Source organism: Ammospiza caudacuta, chromosome 15, assembly GCF_027887145.1.
Source record: "Ammospiza caudacuta isolate bAmmCau1 chromosome 15, bAmmCau1.pri, whole genome shotgun sequence".
Lineage (NCBI taxonomy): Eukaryota > Metazoa > Chordata > Aves > Passeriformes > Passerellidae > Ammospiza > Ammospiza caudacuta.
The window spans coordinates 5,290,370-5,310,464 of record NC_080607.1 but is presented as its reverse complement, the minus strand read 5'-3'; the positions used below and the strand labels follow the sequence as shown (position 1 = coordinate 5,310,464).

The 20,095-nt window shown below is 51.9% G+C and overlaps 1 protein-coding gene across 1 annotated transcript; it reads right to left on the bottom strand.

Annotated features, from left to right (window-relative positions):
- Positions 1-12,969: 12,969 nt before the first annotated feature.
- SRSF6 (serine and arginine rich splicing factor 6) lies at positions 12,970-17,794 on the bottom strand. Its single transcript, XM_058814963.1, has 6 exons — positions 17,541-17,794; positions 17,013-17,161; positions 15,605-15,732; positions 15,226-15,434; positions 14,592-14,681; positions 12,970-14,468 (listed from the first exon to the last, which is right to left on the bottom strand). The coding sequence occupies exons 1-6, from the start codon at positions 17,645-17,647 to the stop codon at positions 14,105-14,107; spliced, it is 1,047 nt and encodes a 348-aa protein (XP_058670946.1). The 5' UTR covers positions 17,648-17,794; the 3' UTR covers positions 12,970-14,104.
- Positions 17,795-20,095: the final 2,301 nt, after the last annotated feature.

The window sequence follows — 20,095 nt, the reverse complement described above, 5'->3', positions numbered from 1 at the left end:
TGTGGTGTTGCTCTTTAAACTGGAAAAGCTAAACAACTGAGATTTAGACCTTAACCTCCAGACAAGCCCTCCTCCAGCAGCCTCCTGGGAAAGGCCTCTCTGCAGCCAAGGGCACATCCCAGCACTGAGGCAGCCCAGCTCAGAGGGCTGGGAGCCCCCCAAGAGGCAGAGGAGCCCATCCAGCCCACGGCCCTGCCCTGCTGTTGGACTCAGTGACCTTACAGTTCCTCTACAATCTGAACAATGCCACCATTCTCCCACCAACTGAGCCTCCTGTTCCCCTCACCTGTCCCTCAGCAGCAGTGTGAGTGCTTTCCCCAGCACCCCTGGCTGGAGCAACTTCTGTGCTGCTGGTGGAAACCTCTCCCTAACTCCTTGTCCCAACTCCTGCCCGCTGAGCACACATGGAGCACAAATTCTATTCCAAGCCCAAAACTGTTCCAAGGCCACACATGAGCAGCAAGAACACTGTTGGTGTGAACTTGTAAGCACACTCTTGCCACAGCTGAAACTCAGCAGCTCCCAGGGCTCTCCCACATCTTGTCAGGGGCTTCCATGGTGTCAGACAAGAATTTCCCACCAACACTGCTCCCATCAGCCCGAGCACACACTGGTAAACTTTTAACTCAGCATTCCTGGGGTAACCCCACATGTGTGGGCATGGCACAATACCTGGGCTGCAGAGCTCCATCCCCACCTGGAGGACTGAGAATCAGGATTGGAGACGTTGTTTGCAGCTCACAGTTTTTTAAATTCTGGTATAAAACCCCCTGGAAGGACACTATACAAATCAGTACCATCCCAAATATAAACACAAATCTTTTACTGTAAAAAGTGTTTCCCAAGGAATGAAATCACCAAATAAAGATACAAGTACTACTAATAATACAAGTACCAAAAATCTCTCTAAAAACAAAACATTTTAAAAAGTCAATCAAATTCTATCTACAAAGCCATCAGCTGATTCCCCAATGATTCAAAGTTTTAGAATTGTTAGTAATAAACTCATAACTTCTGTTGTTTCTGCTTTCTATAAGTAATACCAATAAATAGTAGCTATTGTTAATATTATATAAATGTTTTAAAAATATTAACTCCTTCAAACACTTGCTACTAATATATTAATTATATAATGTAAATTCACTAATTTTTGTAAAAAAAAACAACCTGTTGTGAAGTATCCCAGGTCAGGAGTGCTACACAAGGAAAAGGGGCTCAGCCACAGCTATGACCCGCCCCAGCACCAATACCACAGCAGCACAAAGGCACTTTGATAACCCTGCTCCTTCTGGGGGCAGAGAAAAGGCCATGGAGGGGGACCCAGAGCTCAGACAGCTCTGGTGCCAGAGCCCAGGCAGGTACCACTGCCCCAGAGATCCCTTCAGGGGATCCTGCAAGCCCTGGAGTGACCCAGATCATCACAGGGTAATTCAGGAACCCCCAGGGTCTGTAATTCAACCTTCTGCTCCCAGCAGGGTGGGATGGCTGCTCAGGGCTTTACCCAGCCTGGTCTTTACTCAGCCTACCAGGATGCAAATCTGCAAATTAACACAACAATGAGCAAACCAAACTCACACTTTTCCTCGGGTGTTAGGAAAGGGTTTTAACCCCAGAGGGTGGTCAGGCATTGAACAGACTCCCCAGGAGAGCTCCAGGAACATTTGCACAAAGCTCTCAGGCACGGGGTGGGATTGCTGGGGTGTCTGAGCAGGGCCAGGAGTTGGACCAGGATCCTTGTGCTCAGGATATTCTATGATTTGTTCTGCTGATTGCCCTAAGTATTGAACAAAAGCTTTATTTATCTTTTTTTTTTTTTTTTTTTTTTTTTAGCTGTTGTCTTAAAAAGCTTTTGGCTTACACATGTCCCAGTGGCATCTGATAAAGCTGTGCCCACCCAGACAAACCAGAATCAGGCTGCTCAGCAGCCTTGAAACCCCCCCACTCCCCAAACCAGCTTTTAAAAGAGCAACAGTGGAGCTGCAGCTGTTTTGGCCGAAACAGTGAGGCCCTGAGCTCTCCATTTTTCCTGGTATTGGGTGTAGCTCCACATCTTACAGAAGGTGCAGCTCCTCAGCCAGCTGCCCATCCAATCCACAAGGACCCCTCACATCCACTCCTCACTTCTGCCTTCTGCTGAGGGACAGCCAAGGATCCCTGGCTGGAAAAGCCAGGAAGGAGGAAAGCCACCCCAAGAAACCCCCACATGGTCCCTCCAGAGAGCACCACAATGTGTCAATGTGCTGCTGGAGGGTGGAATTTTTCAAGACAATTCTCATCTGGGAGTGCTTTGCTCCCTCCTGCTTTGCTCCTGGAATCCTGTGCCCTGTGTAAGGGTAGGGCTGTGCACATGGAGCCTGTCTGCAGCCAGACCCCACCAGCCTACTCCAACCAGTTCTGACACCAGGATCAGTGCCTCTGAACTGTTTGTCTCTGTCAGACACAAACCCTCAGGTTCAGGAGACAAAGCACCAGCACAGAGAAGGGGTCCCTGCATGGCCCAGCAGGGAAGGGCATCAGCACAGGGCCCCTGAGTCTGACCACCCTGAGAGAGCTGGGGACACAGCCACACAGACAGGGACACAGGTCACAAAACACACACTTAAAGACAACCAGGATCACTGGCCCTGCTGCTCACAGAGGTTTAGCTCATCCAGCAGGGATCGCTGGGTGTTGGCACAGCCACGCTCCAGAGCAGTGACCCTGGGGCTGGCAGAGCATCTCCAGGGCTGCAGCCCTGCCACAGCCTCTCACCAAATCACAGCAGAACCAGGTAGTGATCCATTCCTTGGGAAGAGGAGGGACATGCTGTGTGCAACAGGGCACAGAGGAGCATGGAGAGAGCAGCTCCTGGCACAGAGCCGCTGCACAGCCCTAACAGTGCTTATAAAGCAGGATCTGCTCGAGAGAGGTGCTCCTGTTCATCACAAAATTGGCTTGAAGTACTCTGATTCAAACAATATTGACAGGTATTCACTTGCTGGCTTCTCAGAATTTTAAATATTCCTAAAACCTGCACTGGTATGTGCTGGGGGCTGCTCAGCTGGGAGGAAAGGTCCTGCTGGACACCAGGATGCCCATGGGGCAGCAATGTGCTCCTGCAGCAATGCAGAACAGCGTCCTGGGCTGCACTGGGAGCTGTGTCACAGCTGGCAGAGGGAGGGGATCCTTTCCCTCTGCTCCACAGCAGTGAGGCAGCCCTGGAGTGCTGGGCCCAGAGCTGGGCTGCCCAGGACGGGACACAGGGACAGACTGGACAGAGTCCAGCACAGGGCCATGAAGCTGATAGAGGGACTGCAGCGTCTCTGCCATGAGGAGAGGCTGAGAGAGCTGGCACTGCCCAGCCTGGAGCAGAGCAGGCTCAGGGCATCTCATCCCTGGGCATGAAAAGCCAGGGGGAGGCTGCAGAGGGGACGGGGCCAGGGACAGCCCCGGGGGCCTCGGGCACAGAGTGACCCAAAGGAGGGGCCCTCCGAGCTCAGGAGATGCTGCTGCACTGGGAGGGTGGCCGAGCACTGACGCAGGTGCCCGGGGAGCTGGGGGAGTCTCCATCCCTGCAGAGACTCAAAAGCCACCTGGACACATCCTGGGCAGCCGGCTCTGGCTGGCCCTGATGGAGCAGGGGCTGGGCAAGGTGACCTCCAGAGGTGCCTCCAGCCTCCCCCAGCCTGAGATTCTGTAAATTACTTTTTTCAGGAATTTCCTCAGCTATAACAGAGAACTTCCCCATCCTTGCCATCAGCTGAGATATGGATTTTTAATTACCTCCAGTGGCAAAATTCAGCCTTTAAGAAAGACCACCAGCTGGGATCATGCTAAAACTGCAAGTGGCACACCAGAGCACTACAGAGACCTGCAGGGCTGAGAGCTGCTCTCTTGGACCTTCCCCTGACTTCTGGCATTGCCCAGGGCAGGTGTTTAGGAGACTAATGGCACTACAGAAAATATTCGCTTTGTATACACACAGGAGCACTCAGGAACACCCTTGGCACAGGCAGGTGGCCCAGTGGAAAAAGACAATCACACACTTCTTCCCTTCCAAATGTGACTGCTGCTCCAAAGCCAGGAGCAAATGCCTGCTCTGTAACAAACCAGACGCCACAAAGTTCTGCTCCTGGGTTCTTGAGCAGCATGGTGAGGTTTGGAGTGGGCCACGGTATTTATCAACATCTCAAAACCAGATGAAATGTCCCTCTGTGCAGTAAGAGGCTGTTCATGTTACACATTTCAAAAGAGAAAACAGATTCTGTGGAAATTGAGATCAGAGAGGGAAGGGCAATAAAGCAGCAAGCTGCCTTCAGCTTTAGGTTCAGACACGGATGACAAAGCAGAGACACTCAGGCTGGCTGTCACCTGCTGTCCCCAGGAATTTCGCTGTCACCAGGACCAGCTTTCAGGCTTGTGGATCTGCTCAGACCCACAGGTGGGGAGAATGAGCAGTCACCAGCAATCCCATGTCCCACTCCAAAGGGGTCGAGGTGACACCATCCAAGGCCAGCAGGCAGCCTGAAGCCTGGGCACTTCTGAGGGGCACAATGGGAACTGTCACCCCCACCTCCCACTGCCCCTGAGGGCACCAGCCCCGCTCACCACCCACACCTGCACACTTTGGATGTTTTTCCACACACAGATGGAAACATCTAAACAGGATGGATATCTGACCTCAAATATTTTTAACTGTCCAGTGTTTTATTTTCTTTTATAACTAATTAAAAAAATCCAGGTTAAAACTGATAAAACCAATCCAGGAGCTGTGCACTGGGCTGTTTGTGCACTGCTAGGCTGGACCAAAGCGGTGCACGCCGCAGGGCCCTGTCCAGGGCTGCAGTGCTGTCCCTGCGGGCTCCGGGACATCGCTGCTCGCCCGCTGTTCCACAAACACCCGAAGGAGCGCGGCCGGGCGTGCCCCGTGCGAGGCGCTCCCAGCCCGGCCCGGCCCGGCGAGGCTCCTCCGGGGCAGCGCGGTCCCCGCGGGCACGGCTGGGCTGGGCAGCGCCTCACACCTCGCACCTCGCAGCCCGGCCCGCGCCCTCAGCGCGGCGGTGTCCGGGGCACGGCGGCGGCCCGGCCGGAGCCAGCGAGCCGCTCCCGCCGTCCCGGCCCCGCCGCCCCCCTCCAGGGCAGCCCCGGCCCCTCCAGCCCCTCGGCGCGGCTCCAGCTCGGGGGATGTCGGCGCTTTACCCCCCAGCGCCGGGCCCGGCCCCGCTGGCTCGGCCGGGGCCTCGCCCGTGCGGGCACCGGGCTGCGGCGGGGCCGGGCGGGGACGCGGCGAGCCCGGGCCGGCGCTGCCCGGCCGCGCTCCTTACCTGCACCCGGGCGGGCGCTGCTGCGAGCCCCGGCGGCGCTGCCCGGCCCGGCCCGGCCCGGCCCGGGGTGCGGGGGGCGCGGAGCGGGAGGGGCGCGGGGCCGGTCCGAGTGTGCGCGGGGAGCGCGGGGAGGGGGCGGCTCAGCCGCGGCGTCGCCGTGGAAACGCGCGGGGCCGCATCCGCAGGGCCGCGCTCAGCCCCGCCGCAGCTTTTCGGGGGGATGCGGGAAAGGGGGGCGTCGTCATGGCAACAAGCGGGGCCCCCCCGATCGGCCGGGCAGCACCGGGGCCGCGGTGTGACGGGACGGGGAGCGCGGAGCCGCGGGGTGATGCTTCACTGAGGCACCGGGGCTGTGGGTGGGGTGGAGCCCTCTGCTCTGGGACAGGCTGGGAGTGCTCAGCTGTAGAGGAGAGGGCTCCAGGGAGAGCTCAGAGCCCTGCCAGGGCCTGAAAGGGCTCCAGGAGAGCTGGAGAGGGACTGGGGACCAGGTATGGAGGGACAGGACACAGGGAATGGCTCCCACTGCCAGAGGGCAGGGTTAGATGGGATATTGGGAAGGAACATGAGGGTGGGCAGGCCCTGGCACAGGGTGCCCAGAGCAGCTGTGGATGCCCCTGTGTCCCTGGCAGTGCCCAAAGCCAGGCTGGATGGGACTCAGAGCAGTCTGGGACAGTGGAAGGTGTCCCTGCCATAGCAGGGGGTAGAATGAGATGAGCTTTAAGGTCCCTCCCAGTCCAAACCACTCTAAGACTCTGATTAACCAAACACCCCTCTGAAAGGAATCAGACAAGACCAGTGGGGATGTGTCCTCCACAAACACCCAAGGAGACCACAGCAGCTCCCCAGGCCTTGTCTGGCCCTGGTGCCAGGGCAGAATCCCCTCCCCAGCCCCAGAAAGGGACCAGGGGATGTTAAGGTGACATCCCCAAGATCCCTGGGAAGTGAAAGGATCACTCTGACTGGTCCTGAGGTGGAAATGCAGGATGGACACACTCTAGTAGCGCTTCCAAACAAACAGCTCTGCTCAAGCCCAGGGCTGCTCACCTGGCCACCCTTCAGTATTTTGTGGCCACACAAGGAGTGTGTTCTGACACACAAGGTCTGTCCCACTTACCTGCACAAAGCAGGAGTGGGAGGAACCAAGGCTGGAAGCATAAGGGCCAGATGTACAAGAAGCTTCTGAGAGGAGCCCTCGCTGTGCTTTTGATGGGCTGGGGAGAGGTGTCTGCCTGCTCACGCTGACAGCCAGCTCTGGCTGCCCAAACCCGGGCACAGAGTGTTCCTGCTCACTTTGGAGACTGTAGGAACACCCTCACAGCTTCAGTGTATCTGCAAGTTCCTTGCCACTTGAGTTTTGTACTCCAAAATTTTTACTACATTAAAAATATTAAGTCAGACTCTGATGAAGCAACAGATCCTACAAATCAGGAGGGAAGTAACAATATATTTCCTTTGCTGCTACTGTCTTCTTTCCCATTTTCAAATCAAACTCCATTGGCACAGTGTAGAAAAAGATTTTCCCATATCAGTCCTTTTATGCTGCAGAGGGAAGGTCAAACAGATTTGAATCAGGAGCAGAGTGAAACTCAGTTACTTGAAAAGCAGCCCATCAGTTCCCTGTTCCTGGCTAAGCTTGCTGCAAAAAAAAATCAGGAATTCAGAATGATGGATTCCTAGGGAACAGCTACATTAGGTAAAAAAGAGAAAACAGCTTTGGCTTCCCAGTGAGCCCTCTGGCTGATGTAACATCAGGTCATTTCCCTCTCTGGCCTCAACTTCCATTTCTGTGACCTCTGTTGGAAGGGAACTGAACTGACACCCTGGGGAGCTCTCCTGGGGAAGGGGCTCAGGGGCTTTGGGCTGAGGGCAAGCGGGGCAGGAGCCCTGGCAGCCCCAAGGGCCAGCCCTGCCCCAGGGGACATTGAGGGGGTGACTGTCCTGCTCTGCACTGGGGCAGCCTCACCTGCAGTCCTGGGGACAGTTTGGGCTCCTCAGCACACCAAGGACAGATGAGGGCTGGAGGAGGGGACCAGGATGGTGAAAGGTCCAAGGGCAGGACTTGGGAGGAGCAGCTGAGGCCACCTGGCCCGTCCAGCTGGGAGGGGAGAAGCTGAGGGGTGACCCCATTGCTGTCTGCACCTTCCTCTGGGGGCAGGGGCTGATCTCCCCCTTCTGGGACCAGCAATGACCCGAGGAGATGGAGCAAAGCTGCCTCAGGGCAGGTTCAGGTGGGACATTGGGAAAAGGTTTCTCACCCCGAGGCTGCTCAGTGCCTGGAAGAGGCTCCCAGGGAAGCACCAAGTTCAGGGAGTGTGTGAACAACACTCAGTCCCTATGGTTTCATTGTAGGTGCTCCTGCCAGGAGCAGGGGTTTGGACTCAATGGTCCCTATGGATCCCCTCCAGCTTGAGCTATTCTGGGATTTTGTGAACTTTTGTTTACTTAAACCTATCTCTTTGTAATGCTTTTATGACTTAATTTATTCTGATCTGGATTTTTCAACTCTGCTGGTCCATTAGTCCCACGAGACCCAATGTGTGCAGGGCTGTGCTGCTCTGGGACTTGTTTTGCTGGGATTCATCCCCACAACATCCTGCTATTCACAGGATGGCAGCACACATGGGGTAGTGCCTGTCTCTCCTGTCGTCACCCACAGTCATGTCCCAAAGCCTAAAACATGAAGCACCAGGAAGCTGCTGCCATCCACAGCTTTCATTGCCCCTGGGAAGGTTGCTGCAATGCTGTGTATCAGTTTCATGCTTTCTAGGAGCATGTTGTGTGTGAAGAATTACAGAACAATTCTGGTCTGGGCTGCCACATGTACACAGCTGACACCTGAATGATGGCAAGTGGTGGATTACACTTTCAGTGTCACAGAGCAACTGGTTTTAATTGTCAGCAAATAGATTCAGACAAGGTAATTGGAGAGGCTCTTTCAGAAACACTTTTCTTGTGTCTCCCATTACTGTCAGCATGTGCTCCATGCTGGAACCAGAGCTGAGCAGAACAGGAGCTGCTGTGGCACCCCCAGGTGAATTGTACAGCATCCCTGTCACCACTGTGATCACAAGAGACTCTGCTGTTTTCCTCTTGTGCTGATGCTGAGCAGAACAAGGAGCACAAGAGCTGTGAAAGCACTTTGCACCTTAGCCCATCCTGCCCCAGCAGCTCCCTGGGTGCAGTTGTGCACTGTGGTCACACAGCTCACACCATGAACTGTGACCCACTGAACACCTCCTGGCTTAACAGCACTAACTTCTTATTCCCATTGGCAGGATGATCCTGTTCCAGGAGCTGCACACAACAGTAATAAATCTACCACCTCCCCACTCCATCCACATGGCAGCACAGGCTGTCACTCCCAACTCTTGTGCCACCTGCAGCTTTCCCTCCATTGTTTTTGGTATTTTGGACTGAAATCACTGTACTCAGTTCTTACCCAAAGGAAAAACACTGGAGCAAGACGTGTCTGCTTTTAAAATGAATAAAAAGAGTATTTAAGATATTCTAAATTAGACAACCCTGCAAAAGCCCTTTCTGTGAACCAGAGTCAAGTTGCCCTTGAGTCAGAGAATTACCCAGAATCATGCCCAAAAGTTGAGTCCTAGTAGGAGCTGGTGTGAACTACTCTGAGTCATGCATGAGCTGCAAACATCTCCTGTGATCAGCACTTTTTTCTGTGGTGTGGATGATACCAACAGCTCTGCCATTCCTTCTTCCACAGAACACACCCATGTGCTTCCAGCCCAGCCTGGTAAAGACAGATGTTGCTAAAAGGGTGGAAGTTGATGAGCCACTCCAGAGCAGTTTGTTTATTGCAAATCTTTACTGGATTATGAAACAGCAGAAACTTCCCCTCTGACACCTACACACACATTTTGCAAACCTATAAAGTGTGAGGGAGCTGGGAGAGTTGAGCCCATATTCTGCTATTTCATAATTTTCACTTGACCACAAAAAAAGGGGGGGAGGAAAGGGCTGATCATGGTGTAAAAGTGACCATTATGGTCCTAAGGACACACAGATAAAATTCCTGAACTGCTGCCACTACACAGAGCATTATTTGTGTTAGTTGTGCTTCTCACCTGTTAAAGTAACACGTTCCTGTTTGCTTTAAAGAGCCCTGACAAAGCCAGGACACAGCAGAGCTGCTGAGGCTTAACAGAACTAACTTCTTATTCCCATTTGCAGGATGATCCTGTTCCAGGAGCTGCACACAGCAGTAATAAATCTACAACCTCCCCACTCCATCCATATGCCAGCACAGGCTGTCACTCCCAACTCTTGTGCCACCTGCAGCTTTCCCTCCACTGTTCTTGGTATTTTGGATTGAAATCACTGTACTCAGTTCTTACCCAAAGGAAAAACTTTATCACCAACCACATCCAAATGATGAATGTTTCCTATGATCCCAGGGTTTGCATCACCTCTCAAAGACATTCCCAGCACCTCAGCTATTTGTTGGGATTTCCAGGCTCCTCAGGCAAGTTCCTGCTTTCATGACTTCTGCTCTTTGATGTACGAAATTGCTCTGTGGATGTTACAGTGCCAACCTAAACTACACTTTAGTAGGAATTGGAAATAGTTCAAGTTATTCCATGTGTGACAAAGAAATCCAAGAATTGCTTTAAATGCTCCTCCCCATTGTTGATCTAAAGGTTGTTACAATCAGCATTGGGACAGAGTAATCTCCCAATTATAAACAAAATCTGAAACCATAGAATGGAGAGGTAGAAATGTTATAGTAGGAAAAAGGAGGTCACTTACTCAGGACCCTCAGCTCTGCTCCAAGCAGTGATATTGCAAGGTGAGAAACTTATTTTAGTGTACATCAGACACAGAAGTTGTGAGTCAAATAAAAAGGAAATCAAACAGAGGTTGTGGCTGCTCCATCCCTGAAAGTGTCCAAGGCCAGGCTGGAGGGGGCTTGGAGCAGCCTGGTCTGGTGGCTGGTGTCCCTGCCCATGGCAGGGGGTGGCACTGGGTGGCTTTACGTCCCTCCAGCCCAAACCAGTCTGGGATTCTATGATTTAAGGACAAAATTTGCATTTATGTCAGAAAACAAAACACATGGAAGGATGCTTTTTCAAATATAGGAAAAGGCCAGGACCAGAGTGCCGCAGACATCTTTTCATGAAAATCCTTTCCTTAGGATTTTTTCCTCCTGAGAAGCTGAGAGGCCTCAGGAACAAAATGTAAACAATGGTTATCTGCTGCTGTGGAATGCAACAGGTGCATCTGTGATTGGCCCATCTTGGATGTTTGTAATTAATGGCCAGTGACAGCAGAGCTGACTCGGACAGAGAAACTGAGGCAGCTGCCTTTGTTATCATTCTTTCCCTTTCTATTCTTAGCTTGGCTAGCCCTCTGAGGTGAAACCTTTTCTTCTATTCATTTACTATAGTTTTAATGTAATATTTATAATAAAATAATAAATCAAGCCTTCTGAAACGTGGAGTCAAATCCTCGTCTCTTCCCTCATCCAAAAACCCCTGTGAACACCGTCACACCAGACTGCAAATACAGTCCCAGATTCTGAGTTTCACTTTTAACTGTAGTATTGATTTCTCTTTCACAATTTGCTACAGGACACTTAGATTTGGTCAATCCTGCACCCTACATTTGATGACAAGGCAGGTTTCTCTTCTGTATTTTTAAAGACAAAAGAATATTTATTATACCAAATGCAGAAAAAAAAACAAAAAACCCCCAAAACCCACAAGAACCCCACAAAAAAGCAACAACGAAAAACCAAGCCCCCCCCAAAAAAGTCAGGTAGCCCAATTCTGAACCACATCCCCAAAAGACTGTGTCCAGGGTCAGGTTATAAACTGAGTTATGACAAGGTCAGGTGGTTTCCCCATCAAACTATTGCTGCTACTGCAGGCAAAGCAAACCACATGCAGGTCCTGTAGCCTTTTACCCTTGCATGGAGAATTATCCCAACCCCTTCCATCACACCCAGAAGAGATCTCAGGAATAATCACACTTGTGATTACCAGCACACACCAGCCTCAGAGTGTTCCACTCCCACAAAAAGTGCTGCTGGCAGAGCTGGACCACTAAGGGTGTTTGGGTTTTGCTGGTTCCTTACAGCATTATCACAAGCCATGCACTTCACTGCCTGACTCAGGATCTGGCACTACCAAAATCCTCCTGGCTTTCCAGAGGAAACCCATCCAGAAGGGTGAGTCATGCCAAGGAATCCCTGCTTCATTGGCACAGCGAAGGGCAGCAGCCAAAGGAGACAAGACAGTGTGGCTCCAGTAACACAGAAAGAAATCTTGATATTTAAAGGAGTTCCAGGTAAATTGGTTAAATGCAATCTGGCATTCATTTTACAATGAATATAGAGTATTTAAGATATTCTAAATTAGACAAGACAACCCTGCAAAAGTCACTTTCTGTGAACAAGAGTCAGGAAATCACCCAGATTCATGCCCAGAAGTTGAGTCTTAGTACGAGTGGTGTGAATGAATTTCACTTTGAGTCATGCATTAGCTGGGACCTGTAATTCACAAATAAGGAGGACTCAAAACAGCTCAAAACAAAAAATCCTGGCTCAGAAAGCTGGGTGCAGCTGGTTAGGAGCCATCTCTGCATTGCTGACCAAGGCTGGGGTGCCCACAGCCCCAGAGTGGCCAGAACAGCCTCGGGCTAGCACTGGGGTCAGATTTAAAAAGAAGGAAATGTATCTACAAAAAAGAAATGGTCAATATCTTATCACACATACTGGGAATATGCATATTCAACCTGCTGAGCTCCAAGCTCAATTCCTCTTTTGAGGACTGTGATGTGCATTTTACCAGAGTTCTCTGTGAAGTTGCTTTACAAAGAGGAGCAGTTCTCTCTCGAGTCTGACCTACTCCATGATCAAAAGTATAACCAAAGCAGCTTAACTCAAATAAGTATGTCCTCAAGTGTATCTTAGGCTATAAACCTGAACTTAACTGTTCTTGCCCAGTGCGAATTCTGAAAGAAACCCCCTGTACTCCCCACCCCCCAATCTGAGATCCTGCAGGAATCAACACTGCAACACCATTTTTGTATTCATGCTAACATACACCACCCTCAGCAAACAGCTCCAATTTAACCCAAGAACTCCTTATCACAAATTACCACCAGGGTCAGCTGCAGATAGCACTGCAGCAGCCAGGCCGATAACCTGATCTTGTGGCTACACCAGGCACAGAACCACTTCAGGTTCCAGGAACGTGAGCTCAGACCTCACCACTCTCCCTAGGACCCCAGCACGGATACTCACCTGCAACAGGCAAAATGCAGCTTTTCAGAGACCATCGGGAAATGGTGAGAAACTGAAATTTCAGGAGAATTGTTTACAGCATAAAGAAATTCCAGGAAAGACAAGTTGGCATCAAGTCACATTTCCCATGTGCACTGTGCTGACCCAATTCCTCTGGGCAGGTGTGGAAGCTGGGACCAGAGATGCAGCTGTCACACCCAGCCACGCCTGCAGAAAGGACAAGGTGACACACTGGGACACAAAGAGCTTGTGCTGGTTTCAAGCACACCACCAAGAGCCTGTCAAGAGCTACCAAGTCTCTCACTAAACCAAAGTAGTTTTTTCCATAAAAGCAGGGTACCTTGTGATTTCCCCAGCACAAGGCAGAGCAAGAATCCCATTTCACTGCAATGAACACAAGAGTTTGAGTCACCAATTTAATTTTATATAAGTCAAACTACACGTTGTATAAAGAGTACAAGGCAGTTCTAATGTTTGCTACTGCATGTTACAAAAATCAATTTAACTATAAAGGGGATTTTTTGGGATGAGTCTTATTCCACAATTTTAGTGAACTGGCAACTGTGGTTTAGCAAAGCCTTTGTTAAAACTAGAACTCTAGCTCCAAGAGATTACATTTCCAATAAAGTTCGGACCTACACACAAGTGGATTATATTCTCCTAGTCTGAAGCAAAACGTTAACATAAGTGAGTCAAAGGGGAGGGAAGACAGATTTCTTTACCTGGGTTTCATGTCCAATGGGGATTCAGAGGCTGACAAACCATACAGCATACTAAGGACTTGGAGCACAGCCAAGAGACACTTTCGTGTCTGACAACAGTGACACTTGAGATTCAAGCAAGAAACGTCAGAAAGCTTTTATTCTTTCAAGTCTGGAACAAAGGGGTTTTTAGCAATACTGTAGGATACACGTTCCAGAGTACCTTTGTCACCTTTAATACAGTCTCAGTATGGGGGGAATGTTCTTTTGGCAAGTCAAGGTACAACCTAAGTCCTCCAACTTGAGTTTATTGCTGGTCTAAAATCTTCCTAGTACTGTTACTGGTTTATACAGTTTGCTGACTCCTTCCAAAATTAAGATAAACTGTGTGACCTGCCCAGCAAGGCAATCCTGCCTTTGGCAGCAAGCTGAAACCTATGAAGCTAATGACACCCATGGTTCTAATGCCATGAAAAAAAAATAGGAAAAAAGGATATTTTCAAAAAGCCCATATTTAAGCCTGTTTATATTCAGTTTATTTTTAATATAAAAACCACTTTGCATTTAAGAGTAGTTAAGTTACTCCTGCAGAAATGCTATAAAATCAAACTTTTAGCTCAATTTCTATAAAATGGGGACTCTTCCTGCTTTGTACGACCATTCCACCTGGTATTGTCAAATTTGGGATAGAAATTAAACCTTTATGCCTTAGTTCTTAGGCCATTCACTCCTGCAAGAGAAAAAACCAACTTCTGAAGTACTAACATAACACTAATGGCCTGACAGGTAGGAAAATGTTCCATAATAGTGTGCAAGGTGAGAGGAGAGTTGTAGTCCTAATCTCTTGAACTGGATCTTGATCGTGAGCGGGACTTTGAGCGGGACCTGGAGCGGGACCTGGAGGCGGCTCTCTTGGGCGGTGACTCAGAGCGAGCCTTGGCCGACGGCTGCTGCTGCGGAGAGTTGGAGCGAGACCTGCTCCTGGACCTGGACTTAGACTTAGCATCCCCTTTACCATTTTCTTTGGGAGATCGAGACCTGGACCTGGATCTGGACCGGGACTTCTCTGACTTCTCCTTGGATCTGCTGTGTGAGCGTGACCCCCTGTCAGACTTGGGTTTGGATTTGCTCTTTGATCTGGACTTCCTGCTTTTGGATCGGGAACGGGAGCGGTCTTTGCTTCGTGACCTGGATTTAGATCTTTCAAAGAGAGAGAGAGGGAGAGAGTTTATTCTGCATGGCCTGCAGTACACTTCCAGCAGCTGTAAACATCTGTCAGCAAGGCAGTTCCTGCACTGACAGTGTTAACTCTGGGGCACTTACCGGGAACGGCTTTTGGAGACACTACGAGATCTGCTGCGGCTGCTCCGACTCCTCCGACTTCTGCTTCTAGACCGTCTCCTGGATCGTGACCTGCAGACATTTAAAATGTCATGCCCTTTCTCTTTGCCTGGTTGTGCCCTCCATCATCAAGTACAGGATGGAAGGGATCTCAAAGATCACTGTTCCACCCCTGCCATGGGCAGGGACACCTGCCACTATTCCAGGTTGCTCCAAGCCCCACCCAACCTGGCCTTGGATATTTCCAGGGATCCAGGGGCAGCCACAGCTGCTCTGGGAAGTCCATCCTCACAGGGAAGAACCCTCCTGATTGTATCTAATACACTGTGCTATCCAGTAGCATAATCTAACAGAGAAAAGCTGCTACAGAACTTCTCAGGAGCAAGGGTGGTCCCACCATGGTGGGTTTAACATACTGTCAGTGAATCACATCTGAGGTTTCACACGTGGAAAATTGCTCAAACCTGGCTTTGCTGTTTGATGTAAAATGTTTCCTTCTACACTAAGGCCTCCTATTCCTAAACCATCAGCTGAGGGTGACTGCTGCAGGTAGGGCACCCATTCCCATGCGGATTTTTGCTGCACCATTTTTGCTGCAGTGTGTCCCCCGAGTTACCTGGACCTGCTGCCGGAGTAGGATCGCCTGTGGCTGGAGCGTGGCTTGTCCTCCACCAGCCTGATCTTCCTGCCGTTTATCTCTGTGCCATCCAGCTTGTCCAGGGCCCGCTTCATGTCCGAATACGAGCGGAACTCGATCACTCCTTCATTTGTACGTTCTTTGTGGGCATCTGCATAGGTCACCTCCCCAGCCTGCCTCATGAAATCCTGCAGGAAGCACAGGGCAGCTACAGAACGGGGGGGTTCTGCAAACAGCACTCAGTGCACACAAACACTTTTAAATTATTCTACTGCAACAAAATCAACATTGCTATTAAAGGAAGCTATTGCTTCCTGATATTCACAACAGACTCCAAACACAGAACATCAATACCTACTTTTAAATCCTGCCAACTACAGCGACTGGAAAGGTTCTCAACAATCAGCCTGAACTCTGTACGAACGGGCGGTCCGTATTTATCTCGTCCCGATTGTCTCCGACTGCTATATCCGCCACCACCCCCACCTTGATGTACAAAGAAACAAAGTTAGGTTGGCTCCTAGCACGAAGGAGGATCAATGTTCTGAAAAAGTTAGTTTAACAGTCATATTTACTGGAGTAGGACTTTATTTCGCTAAGCCTCCAATAAACTTTGCAATTTTGCCATGATCTATATTAATGGCAAATCAAACAGACTAACATCCTACAAGTCTGTGCTCCTATGATCTGTTAGAGAGTGACTGCTCCTTATTAGATTCACCTTGCTAAGTTTTATTTTACAGAACATTGTAAAATATAAAACTTAACTGATTACATGCATTTCTACATTTTACAAAAACGTTTACTAGTTACACTAAGTACTTACATCACAGTATGAGGTTTTTGGTGGTGGTTTGGCCACAAAACACGCAAGGTAACAGTCACCTAGTTCAGTTTAACCAGTTTTGTCTAACCCTTGGAATCCTCACCATCACCCTGCGTCTAATGGCAAAAGGCTGCTGTCGTCATGGCTTCCGGTAAGGTCAGCCAAAGGGTCATAGGGCAAGGGTCACACAATGTATGGAAAAGCCATGGCCAGGAAAGGCAGTCATCTTAGCCTCAGTGGACACAGCCTCAGCCCCACTGGTCACTTTTAAATTGAAACATCAAGGACTTGTTAAAAAGTTTGAATTGAACATGCAACAATTTTAAAACAACATAATACATTTGATTTTTTTAAAAAGACAGAAACCCACCCCCCCCAACACCACGATTCCAAACACCACCGAAAAATCAACCGTAGTACTTTTAGTTACAGTACTAGGCCGTTCAAGCTCTAAACAGCTCAGCTCAAGAAGCTACACGAGCGAGCTGAGCACAGAAATATTTACAATACCCCCCCTTCAGCACAACAGATTACTGCTCCAAAACCTCCCCCCACCCCTCCCATATATCCAACTGAATCAATCACATCAAAGTTCACAGCTGAGCGATTCTCCCCCAGTTACACAACGATATTTATACACTAACACTACTGATGCAACATCGCTGTCACATCTTAAATGCTCCCAGGAATACTGGAGCCGTTAATTAGCAGAGTAAACCCTTTCTACAAGGCCACGATTTGGGAGCCACAACTGCTCCGGGATACCCGAGTGCGCTGCTGGTGCCGAGGAAAACGCTGCAGCCCCAGCGGTGCACCGGCTACCCCCCACTAACGACCCTGCCCACCCAGCCCGGGGCTCGGTGCCAGCCGAGCCCTGCCCGCCCCCGGCCCTGCCCGCCGCCGCCCCGAGCCCCGCGGGGAGGGACGGGCCCGGACTCACTGCGGCTGCTGTAGCTGTAGCCGTCCCTGTCGCGGCGGGGGCCGCGGGCGTGCTCCACGATAACCCGCTCCCCGCACAGGTCCTTCCCGTTCAGCTCGTACACGGCATCGTCGGCGTCGCGGGAGTCCTCGAACTCCACGAAGCCGTAGCTGGACACAGGAGAAAGGCCCGGTCAGGCGGCGGCGGGGGGAGCCCAATGTCACGGGCCCCGGTGCGCGCCGCGGGCCACGGTCCATTCCCCGGTCTATTCCACACTCCCCAGTCCATTCCACGGTCCCCGGTGCACGCCACGACCCTCGGTCTATTCCCCGGTCGATTCCACGGCCCATTCCGCCATCTCCGGTGCACGCCGCAGCCCCCAGTCCATTCCCCGGTCCATTCCGTGGCCCCCGGACGATGCCGCGGCCCCCCCGCTCCGCTCCCCCCCGGCCGCCATCTTGAGCCGGCGCCACGCGGCAGCGGCCGCGACATGGACGGGCCCGGCGGGCCCGGGGCCCTCGGGAGGGGCGCACGGACGAAGGCGCTCACCCGTTTTTGAGATCGACCTCGAGCAGGCGGCCGTAGCCGCTGAAGAAGCGCTGGATGTCCTTCTCCCGGACGTGGTAGCTCAGGCGGCCGATGTAGACGCGCGGCATGTCCGCGGCGGGGGGGGGAGGAGGGGAGGGAGAGGAAAGGAGAGGAGGAAGAAGAGGAAAGGGAAGGAAAAGAGACAGAAAGAGAGAGAGAGAAGGAGCGAGAGCGCTGGCGGCGTGAGAGGCGGAGGCGCTGCGGGCCCGCTCCGCACGGCCGGGCCTGGCGCACCACAATGGCGCCCGCCACCAGCCGCCGCTTTTATAGTGGAAGGCGGGGCGCGCTGACGTCACCGCGCCGCCGCGCGTGCTCGGGGGGCGGTGGTTGAGCGTTGCGCGCGCGCGAGGGCGCGGGCGGGGTCCAGCGGGCGCGCGGGAGCTGCGCGCGGCTCTGCGCATGCGCCGCCAGTGTTCGGCGTGTCACGCGCTCGGCGCCGCAGAGCTCCAGGGGCGAGCCCGAGAGAGTCCCGGGGTCAGTCCCGCAGAGCACCGGGATCAGCCCCACAGGGAACTGGGGTCGGGCCCACAGAACACCGGGATCGGTCCCACAGAGCACCGGGGCCAGTCCCACAGAGCTCCAGGGGCAAGCCCGGCAGAGCCCCGGGATCAATCCGAGAGAGCCCTGGGGTCAGACTCCTGCTGCAGGGGCAGGCACAGGCTGCCCCTCTCTCTCTGCCCCTCGGGATGCTGCAGAGCTTTGCTGGGCCCCCCTTGATGCTGCATCTTTCCCAGCTCACTCAGCCTGTCCCAGCTTCCTTTCTGCCCTTCCCTGACCTCCTGCAGCTCCACTCCAGTGCTCCTTTGGGCAGGAGCTGCCAGAACTGCAGCCAGGATTGCAAGTGCACGCTAAGCAGGATTCAGGCAGTGCCACGAGGATGTGCTCTCCATCAGTGACAAAGGGAAGAGCAAACAGCCCCAGCCTTTCATTCCCTGTCCTTGGGCTGACAGCAGTGGTTTTCCACCTCTCCTGTGCAGAGTTTCCATGGCTCCATCCCCAGAGCCCCACTGCCCTCTCTGGCAGCAGCAATGGCCACATCAGTCTGTCATTCTCTGCTGCCACTCAGGACGAGTTCTCCCCTTGCAGGCACACATCCTGCTGGGGATCAGCACTTGCCTTTCCTCTCCTCTCTCCCCACTGGCTGCTCTCCGATGGCCAAGGACAAACACCTTTCTATTAACAGCAAACTTGGGACTCTTCCCTTGATTCCAGATTCAGATATTTAGAAATCTGAACAAGGGTTTGGACACCAGGAGTTCCCCAAGCCATGCAATGTCAATGGGGACAGTGAGGACATTGAGAACTAAAGGTCCTAGGGCACAGAATCCCAGCATGGAGGAAAATCATCAGTAGCCTCAGCATTAACTGTCTTTGCCATGACTACAACATCTTCTCCTTCTTATTCAGAAGAATGCAATTACAAAAGTTAAACTGAGAAAAGGTGCTCTCTAGAACTATGAACACAAGGCCCAACCATAGCTAGGAAATGGCACTTTGTGGCATCTGCCAATCTCACCAGCACATCTTTCCTTTCCTTCTCCAGCTTTTCCAATTTCCTCTCCAGAGATGCCACCTCCTGACGGAGAGCCACAGCCTCTTCCTGCCTTTCAGTGGCCTCTTTCTCCAGGGCAATTTGGTGAGAGATGTGCTTGGCTTCTGCCTGCAACCACTCTGCAGAAGGAAAGGGGAAAGAAAAGGGAAAATGGGAAGGGGAAAAGCAAAGCAAAGGCAAACTGATGTGCATCCTGCAGAGACAACAGCACTGTCTTCTCTACCTGCCTGTGTTTGCCAGGCCCTAAGCCCACAAAGGATCCAAAGCTGTCAGAAAACAAGGAAACTTCCAGGCAGAGAAAAAGGCAGGAATGAAATGGGCAAGGTTCAGAGGGATAGGAAAGTGTGTTTGCTCTTGGCCTTGTGCAGAGTGAGCAATTCAAGAGAGACAAAGGAGAGGGATGCCTGTGCAGGCCTGCTCCAGAGAGGCCAATAGCCTGGAGACTCTGGCAGGGCCTGGAATTTGGGGGAATTGTGCTGAGGCCTCCAGCTACAGCTCCTTAGCACAGACACAGCACCTGAGAGGCACCAGCTGTGCACAGGATCAGCCCTAGCACAGCCAGATGGCACTGCCAGCCACAGCATGTTTCTCAGGAGAATGCTTTCACTGGCACTTGGATGGAGAAATCTCCTGCTGTCTGTCTTTCCCTCTCTGCCATTTCAGGCCAGTGCCCTTTTCCTCTGCATGGCATCCGAGATCCCTGCTGGTGAGACAAGATGGGGCAGCGGCTGGGAGAGGAGAAGCTGTACCTTGCTCATAATCCTCCATCTGTTTCTGCAGCTCCTGACTGTGGGCTCTGAGATTGTCCCTCTGAGCCTGTGTCTTCCTCAGCTCCAGCACCACGGCCTTGCACTGTGTGGCCATGGCCTCTGCTCTTTCCTCAGACCTCTGGAGCCTCACACGCAGCTCAGACACCTCAGTTTCCAGCAGCTGCTTCTCTTGACTTGCCTGGTGCTCTCTCTTC

Bases quoted from the DNA above. Each gene is read 5' to 3' on its own strand.
- SRSF6 (XM_058814963.1), bottom strand. From the start codon at position 17,647: ATGCCGCGCGTCTACATCGGCCGCCTGAGCTACCACGTCCGGGAGAAG. The intron at 17,162-17,540 runs GTGAGCGCCTTC...TCCTGTGTCCAG, and splicing joins GAGGTCGATCTCAAAAACGG to CTACGGCTTCGTGGAGTTCG. The intron at 14,682-15,225 runs GTAACTCGGGGG...AAATGTCTGCAG, and splicing joins TACTCCGGCAGCAGGTCCAG to GTCACGATCCAGGAGACGGT.